The sequence below is a fragment of the Lucilia cuprina genome, chromosome 3 (genome assembly GCF_022045245.1).
Source record: "Lucilia cuprina isolate Lc7/37 chromosome 3, ASM2204524v1, whole genome shotgun sequence".
In the NCBI taxonomy this organism is placed as follows: Eukaryota; Metazoa; Arthropoda; class Insecta; order Diptera; family Calliphoridae; genus Lucilia; species Lucilia cuprina.
In genome coordinates, this window is record NC_060951.1 from 57,886,389 (window position 1) to 57,901,757 (window position 15,369).

At 29.1% G+C, this 15,369-nt stretch overlaps 1 protein-coding gene across 1 annotated transcript in view; it reads left to right on the forward strand.

Annotated features, from left to right (window-relative positions):
- The window catches only part of LOC111675712, a 76,647-nt gene extending 67,153 nt beyond the window's left edge, over window positions 1-9,494 (forward strand). The window contains exons 11-13 of the mRNA XM_023436523.2: window positions 3,531-3,625; window positions 3,820-4,068; window positions 4,963-9,494. Coding sequence (XP_023292291.2) covers window positions 3,531-3,625; window positions 3,820-4,068; window positions 4,963-5,629 — 1,011 coding nt within the window. The 3' untranslated portion in view covers window positions 5,630-9,494. The remainder of the gene's footprint in view (window positions 1-3,530; window positions 3,626-3,819; window positions 4,069-4,962) is intronic.
- Window positions 9,495-15,369: the final 5,875 nt, after the last annotated feature.

Consider the following 15,369-nt stretch of genomic DNA (forward strand, 5'->3'; position numbering starts at 1 on the left):
GCAAAACTTCAAAAAAAAAAACTAATCCATTGTTTAACTTTTAGCTAAAAATAGAAATGACGAAAAAATATATTATTTAAAATTTAAAATTTGTACTCTTATTGTTTTTATCTAAAATCAACATTAAGGATTTCGAATAAATTTGCGATTTAAATTTTTATGGATTTATAGCTTTTAAATGTTTTATCAAAAACTACTCCAATGTAATCAACTAACTGAAAACTGAATTCTTTAGCAATGTCATGTCAGAATTATGTTAGTTATGATGGTTTTTGATGCAGCTATTAGAGATGTTGGTCCATAGACCTACATATTAGTTTTACTCCTAGATATTTTTATGGAGAAGTACGTTGTCATGTAAAGTTTTTTTTAAATACCTTTTAAACGATGCCTATTAAGTCGTTCGTATTTGGAATAATAGCACGAAATTAAAATGAGTGCTTATAATGATTCTCATGCAAATTTTCATTGGTGCACTATATTTATTTAAAAATGCATTAAAATCAGTTAAGCATTCAGCCAACTTGGTATTTTCTTTTCTTATTAATAAAGATGTTAAAATGGACATCATATTACTAATTCTTTTAAATCCTAAAAGAACGCCAAATTATAATGAATTTTTACAATTCTTATAACAGAATTTTTCATAAGTGAATTGTGTGCAATATTTCATGACTTCACTTATGATAAATTTATAGAATTTTGGCATGTATTTGAAATGCATTAACAAGAATACGTACAAAAGGAATCATGAACATATCCCTTCTTCTTGAACAACTTCAAAATTTTTTTCCTGGGTATTGCAATGAGATCAAGTTTTTTAATCGCTGGTAGGTAACTAAGACTTCTTTCTGGATATAACGCTGCTGCTTGAAATGAACGGCAAGGAGCAATAATTAGAGTACATTTTCCGAGAAACGCTCCTAATAAACATTGCCTGATATGTGCTTAATATAGTTCATATTTGGCCCTTTACTCCATATAATTATCCCTTTTTTAGCTTGTATGTGATCTATTGATGTCTTCATAACATAGGACATTATGAAAAATATATAACCCTATAAGTACACTATTACTTAAAGCCCAAAAAATAAAAAAACCCAGTTTTATCCAATGTCATATACTTTTTTCTCAGGCTCTTACCTTCTGCAAAAAATTATCATTTTTTAAATTCATATCTTGGAAACCGCTCTGAGTTATGATTTTTGAGGCAAAGTTGTAGCTCTTCCCACATGTAAACAACACTTGATGTTCAAAATCAAAATAGCAAAAAACTTTGTTTAATATTTTCCCAAATTAAGCGTATACTTAATATTTACAATGGCGATAAATCATTAACACGTATACGTACAGCTGTCATTAATAAAAGCACTGCAGTTTAACAACATGAAACTTTACGTTGTAAAATTGATTTTATATGTCACAGATTATGTTCTTTATTACAAGGCTATAATTTTGCTTAAAAGAGTAAATCAAAATTCCAAAAGTTAGGCCAGGTATAACCATGAAAAAATTATCACTTTTTGTATAATAACTCCAAGGAACCAAATTTTTGAGGGCCCATAAAAAAGTGAATTTTTTGCAGAAAAACTAGACGGGTCTTTATGTTGGTTTTTTTATCACGCTGGTGTCTGGTAATATTTCGATTACCTTAAAAACTGAAAATAATGACTCGTTTTTCCAGTTAAAGAGTAGTCATGTGCGGATTCTAATCGTAAAGGGTTCAATATGGCAATGTACTTTCCTTTTAGATGATTTTTGCCAAAAACATTATAGAATAATAAAAATGCTTCATTCAAATTATTAACTTCCTTAGTCTTTTAAGAGTTATGTGACTAAATTTGTCTACAGACCAAGTTATACAACATAGGAGATAAACCGATTAAACGTACCAAATTTCTAGCAAATCTTAAATCAACAGCATCCGGAAAATATGTATGGAAAGTATGAGCATTATAAGGCTTAAAAATACATACTGCCATGATAATTTACATCCAAAATTTAAACATAACATTAAAAACAACAATAACAAATGTCTCTATCGTTCTACAAAAGAAAAAAAATTGATTTCTTATTTATTGTTTAATCACACTCCATGAGCATTGTATGTATATTGATTTTTCTAAGATGTCTTTAGATTATGTTTACATTTCCGCCCTAAATTTTATTTATAAGATTCATTCAAAATTTTGCATAACAATTGTTTTACTTGAGCAATTTGTGTTGATGTCCTTTCCGGTGTTTCATTGCGTGAGTTTACTTTCCTTTCGTTTCGTTCCATTTTCCCCCATTTGTTTTGTTCTAATATTTGTTTCAATCTTTTCTGCCATTTCGACTTTTGTCTGTGTGTTAGTGTAATTTTTCTATTTCTTAATTTTTCTTTCGATTTCCTTTTAATACAAACATTGGTTTAATTTTTTTCTACTTCTTATTTTACTGTCATTATTTGTACGATTGTTTTTCTTTTTTCAATAAATTTTTTTCTACTCCTTATAAGTTTTTCCTCTTGAATTTATTTAAAAGAATTTTTATTTTATTTCGATTACTCATGTTTGGCTGCTTTTTTAACAATTTGACATTGTGCCTGACACGCCCGACTTCATTTGCAATACTATTGGGGAAGGGCAGTGTTTTATAAAAAAAAAAACATTATTTCAAAATTGGAATTAAATTATTTTATTTAATGTTTTTCTGAGCTTCTTTATTTTTATTTAGTTTTGTTACATTTTGCTGTCCTTCATTCTTTGACAATTTCAAGTAAACCCAAGACTTCAAAAAAAAAAAAAAAGAAACACAAATGATGAACTGATGTGTCTTGAGGTTTACTTTCCAAGAAATTGTATAAATAAAGTTCAAAGGAACTAAAAAATTGGTTGGTTTAAATAAAATATTTCATGCACACATAAACCTATTTATTAAACAAGAAAAATTTGTTATTTTTGATTTAATTTAATACTTTTAGGGGCCAGTTTTTTAATAAATATTATCATGTTCAAGTTTTAAATAGTTTGTCCCAAAATCTCATCGTTTACAATTTACAAAACTTAAATGTAAAGCAGACAATGTTTGAATGGCCAACATTGGTCTCTAGCGAATGTTAGATCATACGATTTTTAACAGAATATTTAAGTCTAGGTTTGAGTTGAGATTTGAGTACATAATGGAAGCCATATTTTAGACAATCGAGATCTGATTATGGACTAAAATACTGAGGTCCCAAAAGTCATAAGCTCCAAAGAACTTTTTAACAAGTAATCTCCATTCCAAACTATAATTTGGATCTTGTAGTAAAACAACTTTAAAGCCCGTCAAAAATTAACTCAATTTAAATTTGAAGTGTAAAAAAACTGGCCCCTACTTTATATGAAACCAAAAATCAACTATTCTAAGTTAAAATTGGCTATGAAAATTACTTTAAATTAATATTTTAAATATTCCTTTATTTTTTACACACACCACTACAAAAACATACTTGTCTAGTCCAGCAACTAATTTAACATATTCTGTTTTGTAATTTAATATATTTACAGGAACACATACGCCAGTCTAAAGAATCTAAATTAGATGAAATGGGTCGTAATTCAAAAGCACGTTCTCGTGACAACATATCGATTGTATCACCTAGGTAAGTGATTTAAATTTTTTCTCATCAAACCTTTATTGAATTGAAAAACAAAGTTAAAACCATTTGGAAACATTATCACCATTAAACAACTATTTTTATTCAATGGTATTCGTATGTACAACTACAATTGAAATTAATTTCTATTACTTACTTTAACATTTGATATCTCTGTGTGTATCCCCTCTGCATTTTAGACAAAAACATTCACAGACATCATTACAAATACTCGATGATGTTTCGAGTCGTTATTATCGTGAAATAGAACTGCAAACAAAGAGTAATTTTAAGGAAAAGGATCCAAGTATTTTGCGACATGACATGATTGTACAGACGAGCTTATGCAGTACGGATGATTCGTCAACAACGATAACGGAACAACAGCAGCAGCCAACACCGCCAGCTGGTGTTGGCACTAGTGCCTGTGATATGGGCTGTCAGACAAGGTAAGTGAGTAAGGTTGATTGTTTGTTGCTGGTGGCTATGTTAGTGATTTTAGTTTGATTTTTGTAAACATGTTGCACTGATTGTCAGTCAGTCAGCCAGTGATTCAGTAGTGTCAGTGAGCAAACGAACAAATTGTTATACATTATAAATACATGCTGCAGTTGTTTGTTGTAAAATTTTATGTAAAACTACTTACAGTTGAAAGCAATCATTGACAATGATTACTGTGATTTTTATTGTTTTTTACTTAAATGTTAGACAACAGTAATGTAGTAATGTGGTAGTTTTTGAAATAAAATGTAATGGCGTTGAAATAAAGAAGTAAACGAAAAGTTAAAACCCAATTAAAATTTTATTTTAATTTTTATATATAGTAGCAAAATTTCAGTTCTAGTTCTAGTTCAGTTCAAGTTCAGTTCAAGTTCAGTTCTAGTTCAGTTCTAGTTCAGTCGTAGTTCAGTTCTAGTTCAGTTCTAGTTCAGTTCTAGATCAGTTCTAGTTCAGTTCTAGTTCAGTTCTAGTTCAGTTCTAGTTCAGTTCTAGTTCAGTTCTAGTTCAGTTCTAGTTCAGTTCTAGTTCAGTTCTAGTTCAGTTCTAGTTCAGTTCTAGTTCAGTTCTAGTTCAGTTCTAGTTCAGTTCTAGTTCAGTTCTAGTTCAGTTCTAGTTCAGTTCTAGTTCAGTTCTAGTTCAGTTCTAGTTCAGTGTTAAGTGTTCTGTCGGTCTTTTTCTCTTTCAAAGAATGTTAACTAGTTTTCTTTAGGATTCTCATTTAAGTATTTAATGCTTCATTATATTATACTCATTTTAAATCAACGTATTATAACATGTACATATTTTCATGTTTTATGAAATTTTCTAATGCAATTTTCATTACTTTATTTTTCATATTTCAGAGAATCTCTATTTGCTACAGCTTCATTAATGCGTCAAAAATCTAAAACACCCTCCATAGGTGGCAGTCAGCGAACTATAGAGGGTGTACCTCCGCCTCCACGTTTTTCGACCTTTGGATATGATGCTGCACAAATAGCACCACCGCCACCACCCACCGTATCGACATTGTCAAGGCGTAATATGCACCTGCCACAAGAGTCTCTAGAAATGGAACAATTACCACAGCAAACAACGCACACAATGATGATGATGCCAACGCCACATCAACAACAACAGCAACATCAGCATTTACATCATAGACCCTCACAGGAAATCTGTCATCATCATCACCAGCATCAGCAACATTTACAACAGCAACAACAAAAGCAAACACTGCCACGCCATCATCAACAACAACAACCACAGCATCATCAACACATGCAACAACAACAACAGCATCATCATCACACTAGTTCAGCAACAATACCACCCAATGTCACACAAATACCAGCTCCTGGCACAGCCGTTGTAACTGCTATTTCAACTGGCTCCAGTGGCCGACAAAGGGAACAGGCCAACACCGGACTTTCTGGTGGCAAAGGCAAACAAACTAAAGTTGATGAGTCAAAAGTGTTTATTGACATTAGAAACTCAGCACCCGATGTTATAATCATGACATCCCATTGACAATTAAGGAAATTAAAACTAAAAATTCAAATGTATAAAAATTCTTATCAGCCCATTATTTTGTTGTGTATTATTATCATCCCATACCATCGCCTTACTCATTGTCAACATCACTCATTGATTTTTTTGTTCTTTAATGTTTGTTTCATATTTGCATTAAATGCAGCCAGTAAGTTTGTTTTTAGTTTTAAAATGTCTAGACGTTTTCCTCATCTAATTTAATTACATTAATATATAGTTGATATTAAATATTCAGAAAAGGAAATACATTTTGCCATAATTAAATTGAAACTTTAAATTAAATTTTCTGTTTTTTTTTTCTTTAATTTTCATTAATATTTATGTGTATGTTTGTAAAATGACTATGGCCACTTTTACTTAAACAAATATTTATAAAATTGGGTTTACAATGATGATGCTGACACAGCACCATAGATAATCAGAAATGGGGTATTTTATATAACATGACTTGCCCATGGCTGGGGTGAATAAATGACTGACTGGTTGACTTGGTCAACATAGTAAATGTTTAACTAAACTTATTAAGGCAGTTCGTTCACAATTTTGCTGAAATATATTTACAAACAACAGCAGGGAAACAAGTAAGGTAAAGTATTAAGTCATTGCCGACTGTACAGAAGCCTATAGTGAGTTTAGCAATACCATCCATTGATCTGATAAAGACAAAAGTTTTGCCAAAAAGTTGAAAATTAAATCTATTATATTTTTTGAGAAATTGTGACATCATGGATGTTTTGAATCAAATATGGTGCAATTAAATGGTGTAGAGTATAAAAACAATAAAAACATCATGGTGTTTAAAAAATAAATCCTGCAGGATTAAAATTTACAAAGCAATTATCGGCAACATGACCTTTGCTTACATTATGTCCATAAACAAGTCATATTGGTAACAGTAGTAAAATTGAAAATTATTTAAAAAATATTTGAAATGTTTAAAAGAAAAAAGTTAATATTCTTACTTGTTTAAATCATTAGAGAAAACTCAACATTTCTTGAAAAAAAATATTCAAAAACCACAAATAAAATTTTTCTTCCTAAATTTAAAAGCAAATCACAATTCTACCAATACAATTCAAAACAGCGTTTACCTTTATGCCATGCACTTAAACATTTGTTTGTTAGTATCCCTTGTATGGGTCCACATTTTATTTGTTTGGTCATGTTTTGCTTCTGGTGATTCTGCAAAAAAAAAAAAAAAAAAATACAAAAACAAAACATCCGGAAAACGGAACATGTTCAAAAATACCGTTATACATAAATGTCACCGACCACATGATACATGCTGCAACAACAAAAAACAACATGTTTATGGTAACACAACAGAAACAATATTTGCATCATGTATCATATTTGTTGTTCTTGCATATATGTATTTCTTCACTTGTTTTTAATTTTTGTTACTATTGTTAAAATGAATTGAACTCTCGTTGTTGTTTTGGTGGTAAATGTTTGTAACTGCATATACATATATAAATCCTTTTACCTCTTTCTTTTTTGGAAGAGGAATAATTGTTTAAAATTCATCAATTTTTTCCCAATTGTCGATTTTTGACGAAAGTATATCAAGAACTGAGAAAAAAACTTGTGAATTGTATTTATAGGCACTTCAGAGACAGTGGGGAAATATGATAAACAGTGTTATAAGGTTATATAAAATTTAAATTTAATTCATTAAATATCCCAATTGATTGAAAATAACTCTTTTCAAGATTTGTGAAAAAAGTTGAAATGAAACCAATAGATGATATTTTTATAGCACTTTTTAATGCGAATGCATTTCCAGATTTTCTTAATGCAAAATGTGTACCACTAAGTATCGAGTAATTAGTTTGAAATGATGTACACATGTTACATATGATCTTAAGAAATATACCCAGACCACTATCGCGCCTGGATCTCTGATGTGAATCAAACCCATAACCTGACAGTACTGACAGACTTTGTTACATACGAAGACACCCCCTTTGGAGTAGTTACTTTTCATCATCGAATACCTCTCAAAAGTATTTAAATCAGCTTGGAATATTTTCTTACAATTTGACCTTTTGACTACCCTTTATTATCATAAAAGGCTAGTCTACTATCATAATTTAAATAGTTTATTATCTAGTCAATATATTTACCAATTATCTAGTTTATTGTTTAGGACTATGGTTTTTGTCTAGTCAATACACTGGTCTTTTCTTTTGTCTACTGGCCAATCTTCTGTCTATTCTCTGCTTAACTATGCACTAGTTTATTAGCTAGTTTATAGTCGTGTCTTTTGTCTATCTAGTATATTGTCTAGCCCATGAAATAGTCAATCGACTAGCCTAGACTTATCTTTGTTGAGTAGTGCATTGATTGATATATTATACTAGTCTATAGTCTGGCTTAAGGGCTAATGGAACAAACAAGCAAGAATGTTATATCCAGCCATGCAGAATCTTTTATGCCCACCATCAAATTTTGTGATGTAAAGTTAAAGTAAATTTTGAAAAGTCAAAATTAATATAGACATGAAAGTGATGTGAACCGATCCTCGTAGAGAGATTTTGTCTTGTAAAAATCTTATTTATGTGTGTCGAATATCATTACTATGCTCGTATTTTCTGCAGAGAACTTTATATGGGTGGTAGGGTAAACAATGTACCGATCGGTTTAACATTTTAATAAGAGATTTAGGTTCCTAAAAAATTTGTTCATGTCGAATCATGCCTTTAAGGCTGTTAAGTGCTTTAAAATCATTTTCAAAAGGAATCTTATATGGCCGGTTGGGTAAATTATGGGTCGATCTTTAAAAAATGTTAAACAGAGATTTATTTACAAAGATATTTAGGTTCCTGTAAAACATATTTTTAATTTGAGGCGATCGATTATATAGCATTGACGATAAAAAACAGCACTGATCAGCTATTCTATTTTACGTGAGTGAAGTTTTAAAAGTTGGCTATTCTGATACTTTATGATCAGTAAGCTTTTATACATTTCACAAAAACTGGAACTATAGTTTAAGAAAGCCATACTTCAGCTACGTATACACGGTTTTCAGACCTTGACAACCGCCAGAAAAATGTTTAGAAAGTGTGAACTTACAATTTTTGTTTTAAAACGTTGTCAGAAAAGAGGGAAATTGTAAGTTGACATTATTAGAGATTTTCTAAATATTTTTCTTACACTGTAAAATCTTACAACCGTGATACATAGTCTTAGCATCTCTATTTGGAAATCGTCGAAAAGGCGTAATTGGATGATGCTTGAAATTAATCTATTCGAAAGTGTACGAGTCTTCTGTAGAATTTTAAGTAATACTATATTTATTCGAAACATATTTGTCCAATTCGCAATCGATATTGTACGGTTGTATCGCATACAACAATACAACATCGATTTTGAATTGGACAATTGATAATCAAATCGTTAATACCTTAAATCCATTACATAACTTAACTTTGCTGGAAAACCCTATACATAGTGTTCTTATACATACATATGTATGTACGTATGTATTGGTATGTAAGTCTCTATGAATGTGCTTGTGTGTGCTTTCAGAATTTATGGATTTTTCATGCTGCAAAAATGAACCTCCAAAGCTAATGACATTGCCCAATCCGATATACACATCATTTATTGTTATTTTCAGCGACTGGGTAACACCTTTTTGTATTCTTATTGTCATTTCCAAACAGCATATCACTATATGTATACACATTCATATTGACAGACATAAATACATAGAGACGTGTGTAAAATTCATATCACTTTGTACTGATATTTGATGCTGAATACACAAGAAACAAAAACGTAAGGACAACTAACCCAACGTCAACAAAAAAGTAGTTTTCTCTATTAACAGCACAAGTGTTATGAAAACACAAAGATACAAATATGTGAAAGTAACCAGCAAACGTTATCTATAGCGGAAGTTCGCAGCTATAAGAATCGTCTTGCATAGGTGAAACAAAGTTTCTAAAATGAACGCATTTGATGATCAAATATATTGTTTCCTGCAACTATTAAGCGAATTGCACTTAGAAGTTGAGTATCTGTTATGTCTTTTAATTGTTTGAGGGGTATACTTACCGGAAACTGACAGAAAACATCATGCGAATAGCCGTTTAAGTTTTTTGCTTATTCTGCCCCATACCAACTACAGTTCCTTCTCTGTATTTTCTTGTCCTTCTTTGTGTTTAACAATCAAGTGCAGCAGATGTTTTCTTGTTTTTTATGACGCTGTTTTTGTCATTGCCATCATCGACGTCGTTGTTGTGGAACAATTTGATGCATGTCCTATACAGACACAAAGAGTACAAACAACATGTCTTTATGTTTTCGATGCTGCACATCAATTCCATCATCAGCATCATTTTCTTATATGTGTATGTTGTTTGGTGTTTTCAACAAAAAAAAGTAAATAAAGCGACCAACAATAACATAGTTTACAAATCATTGTTCTGTTGATTCCGGTCATAAACACTCTGAACGTAGGACCTGATGAACTATTTGTGCATGCAATTTTTTTTCGGCAAAATTCAATCATTATCATGAAGAATTCAAAAACTCAACGACTGCAGTAACCACGTTTGAATTATAATTGCAACAAATATTTACATTAAATTTTTGGGTGATTTAATACTTAAAATGTAAATGGCCACTAACACATGTTTAAATACAATAATAGGGCAAACATCGATGACCGTGTATTCACTACCCGTAGTTATATGCATACATATTTAGAGATTTTAAAGTCATGGTGATAACGTTTTTACATTTTAGAATATTTTTAACTTCAAATTTACATGTGTATGTAAAAGATTGGTAATGCGTAATTATGTGTTCAGATGTTATTTTGAATTAAATATCAAAATTAAAATGTTTTAAAAATGTGTGAGATTTTACAAAATGAGTCCTTTAAATAGTTGCTGAAAATGTCGATATTTTTATAGAACTGTTGATGATGTTCATTCAGCACACACACACGTAAATATTGTTAAAAGCTTTATTTTATAACATATACAATTTTACTTTTTTCAATGCATATTTTTTGGCTTTGAAATTATTTATAATTTTTAATAGTAGCGGTAGCATAATTTGTGTGCCCACCACATTATCAGTGGCTGATTTTTTCATTAAATTATAATTCAATAATTTTGCAATATCAAATATTTGCTTTATGAATATTGTATCAACTTCAGTGAACTAGTTTAGTTAGTTTAACCACTAAAAGTATGCAGCATTTTATTGTTTAAAAATTTTATGGTATATAAATATTTTAACATGTAATAAAATGACAATCGAATCGAAATATCATAATTTTAGACCTAATGTTGAAGTGAAAAATTAATTCTAAGAATATGGGGGCTGTTGCCCTTGTGTTGTTGCAAGTCAGCAGAATGATTTGTTCTGTCATTCATTTACTACAAGGCCGGTTTATAGCACGAGTAGCATTATTAATTCAAAAAAAGTAATGATATTATTCATTACATCATAAGTTCCTAACTTCACTCAAAAAACTAACGAAGTACGCATAGGCTCTGAAAATTACGGGCACTTTTAGCATTACCATGTACAAATATACTTGACTTGAAATCAAAATTAGATCGTTTTAAAAATGTTAGATATTGAACTAATCCCAAAATGGAATTGATTTGAGCACTGAATTCATCAGAAACTCTTGATGTTCTGGACATGACAATGCAGTGAGATGTACGATGGACTAAACACATTTTCCAACTGTCGAAAGAAGCATTCAAGTGTCTTGGTTTTTTGAAACAGTGTAAAACATTCTTCACTCCATCTGATCTTCTCACTATTTACACCACTTATATCCGACAGAAAATTTACTACAACTCCCATGGGCTGGAGCTTCAAAGTCTTTTTTGGAGCTACTCGACCGCGTACAAGAGAAGACAAAGGTACTTTTCGGTGACAGTAGGCTATGAAACTCTTCTAATTCACTGTTCTATTTGTGTTCCTCTGAAAATAGGGAACTCCTTACCGATACACGTAGCACATGACTGTCTTCAAGCACACACCCATTTGTGTTCGATTGGCCAGTGGACCGCACAACATATTACAGGGAAAATTCATTCTTCAACTGTTCGTATGTGGAACAAACTTCCTGCAGAAGTATTCCCTGCCACTTTCTATGTGAAAAGGTTCACAAACACTACTTCCTCTATCCTCCCTCTCACAACCTATTTTTTCTAGTTCCAGCACAATGCACTGCTGCACGCTATAGGTCGCAATTTTCAATATAATTTGATCAAATCTGGCGCATACTCTTCTTTTGGTCCAATGACGATTGCTATTGAAAATTATTGAAATCGGTCCATTACTTTGTATAACCTCTTTAACTTTGAAGTAACCTCTATAACTTTGAAGTAGACTTAAATTCCTCTACCAAAACTTATTAAGATAGACCCATATTTACATCTACCCCCTATGAGTCGTTTTGTATAAAAACAGTTTTTTCAACAATAAGTAAAAATATTCCAGAATTAAGGTAGAAAACAACTTAATGCTTTATTATTTAAATATAATAAACATGTTGTACATAGCCACTCCCTAGATATCATATGGTCGACCATGCCCGACTGTACATTGATACTTGTTAATGTTTTCTATGCTTGTGCCGAAAACAACATTGGGTTAAGAGGTCTTTTAATTTTTCATGTTACATTCACTTTCACTATGTCAGTGTTGTGGCGTTTTATAAAATTAATTTTATTCATAAATTTTTCTTTTTCACTTTTAAAAAAAATATTTATTTATTAAAACACCATTGACCAAAAACATTAATTTTAATGTAATTTTTTTATATGTTTATTAAAAAAAAATACATACATATTCAGTGATTTTAATTTCCGTTTCAATATAAAATCATATATGTAATCAATTTGATAAATTAAACAAAATACACAAATACATACAAATATGTAATGAAATAAATAAAACTATTGGTGTAAATATTGCAGCTAATTATCAATAATTAAATTCAAATAAAATGTACAGTAAGTTTTTAAAATTAAATTTTATAAAATAATTTATAAATAAAATGGAAACAGAAAAAAAAACATAAAATGTTTATAAGAAATTTCTTAAAAATATGATAGAAATTAAAAAAAGATATATATTATTACATAATTTAAGCATAAAACCACAATTTATAGAACATGTAAAAAGATGAGATATTTGTTTATGTATATTATACATAAATATAAAATTTTTTTATATTACAAATTTATTCATAATTATTTATGTTTGCATATAAATTATAAATTGTGTGTTTATTATTTTCTTTATTTAATTTTTTTTAAATTGTAATCCTTTTAAAAAGGTGCAATATACATACACATATTTGCATATATACATATTTATATGTGTACACTGAAGAAATATAAATGTTTAATGTAATGATTTTAAAGAGACTGCAAGGAATTTAACTATATTATGGTCACTGTAATTAAATCACAATTTGTTGCAATTATAATAATCGTATTATGACTGTAACAAAATAAATTTACTTGTGTTTATGTATGTAATTTGAAAAATGTTATAGTGGCGACAACTAAGAAATATGATTCTAGTGAACATAATAATTTCTTTATAAAAATGTTAATTTTTCTTTGCCTGTACTCACTAACCCTTTGGATGATAATATTAAGAGAATGGGACATTTTTTATGATGCAGTAATGCAAATTAATTTTGAAAAAAAAAAACACAAAATAAAAACAGGGAAGAATTTGTAGTCGAGGATAGCCGAACACAGTGTATCATTTCTCCAGTTATTATGTTAAAAATGTTGATTTTTTTATACCTTAGTTTAGATACAAACGAGTGAATGTTGAAGTGCTTTACCTAAACACCTGCCGTGCTGGCTAAGCTTTTTTGACAACTCATCATTGCCCCATTGGGTGTCTTTACGTTTGTGAAATTTCTGGACCAGTATCTGGACCACAGTCACTCTTCTGTGACTTATCCCAAAATATAGACTTTACCGTGTATCAGTTAATAGCCGAGACTATTTAGAACATGTGCCAAATAACATGGATACACAGATGGGTAGATGGACGGACAAACCATAAATCAACTCAGAGAGTGATTCAAAGCTAATTGGTACACTTTAAGATGGATACAAGACAAATATTTTTGGATGTTATAAACATCTGCGTAAACGCATAATACCCTCATTATTGTAGCGTATAAAAACTTTACTACAACTGCAATTACATTATTTATAATGTTTAACTGAGTAAATATTTATCACAAGGATTAATATACTTTTTTTTCAAATTCAATTAAATAAAATTGATTTGAAGAAAAAATATGTTTTATTTTATAAAGAAGTGATATCAATTAGATTTGCTATGAAAGTGTTTGAATAAATATAAAACAAAACTTATTAAAGTTTTATAGTATAACTGTTGAATTGAGTGTATTGGGTTAGAAATGTACACAAATTAAATAATTAATAATTTATACATGTAATTTGATTTAAAAACAATCCAAGCAAAAACTTACATTTAAAAATGGATTGAAATGCCAAAATTTAGTTACACAATAGCATTTTATGTTATTATTTTTACGCGGTAATGTCATTGGAGGCAAGTATTTATCACGCTCGCTTACAAATAGGGAGTTAAATAAGTTCTTACTACAATCGCCTACAACTGAGGAGTAGAGAAAGTAGTTTTGTTTAAAAAAACAACAGTTGCCTACAGGGAACGTTATTTGTAAGATAGTAAAGTTTCCTTTTAACAATTTTATAATGCAGCAATTTCAATAAAAAATATATACTTTTTCTAAATAATTAAATAAATTTCTTTACATTTCTTGAAATATTCATCCTATTTTACCTTCTAAGAATTGTGGTTGATTTGTAAAATAACTTTTTTCTATTAAGTGTATAAAAATAATATCAAATAAAAAACCAATGAAAAAATAAATTTAATCTAAAATTAATTTGTAACAAAATAAATTCTAGAAATAAAACTATAAATTTTGGCTAAAAGGAACCAAATTAAAGAATTGTAAAATAAATATTTGTAAACAAAAACAACTAATACTAAAAACTTTAATAAAACTAAAACTAAAACTAATAGAGTTTGTAAATTAAAGATAAAAAAACAATTTTAGTAAAAATATCAATATAAAAATAATTATTTTTGCTTTAATTTTGAAATAACGAAAATAAATTATATTAAAAACTTTTAGTTCAAATTTTTAAAATATAAATTCACAAAGACAAACAACGTAGAGAAATTATTGTTACTAAAAGGTTTATTTTAGCATATTTTATGGAAAAAATTAAAATTTGCTTTATAGTAAAATCAATAAAAACAAGTGTTAAAATAAACCTTTAAAATTTGTTTTGTTATTTTAAATTAAAACTTAATTTAAGTGTGTTATAAAAGAAATCTTGTTTTTATTTAAACTAAATACACAAACACTTATTTAGTATTTTGTTAACAAATTTACTAATTGTAATAAACAAACCAAAAAAACATATACATACTTATATTTTTTAAATAAAAAATGAAAACGAAATAAAGACCCATAAAAATTGTAATAAATTTGTTTTATTTAACGATAACAACAACATCGAAAGTCAAAATTGATAAATGTTTTTATTTTATACGATTTCTAGCACATACTCTAACAAAACAAATAGTTTACATCAGAGGCTGTTAATCTCTCGTTAAGCCTACAGAGTGGGTGACTAAAACTGGAACAA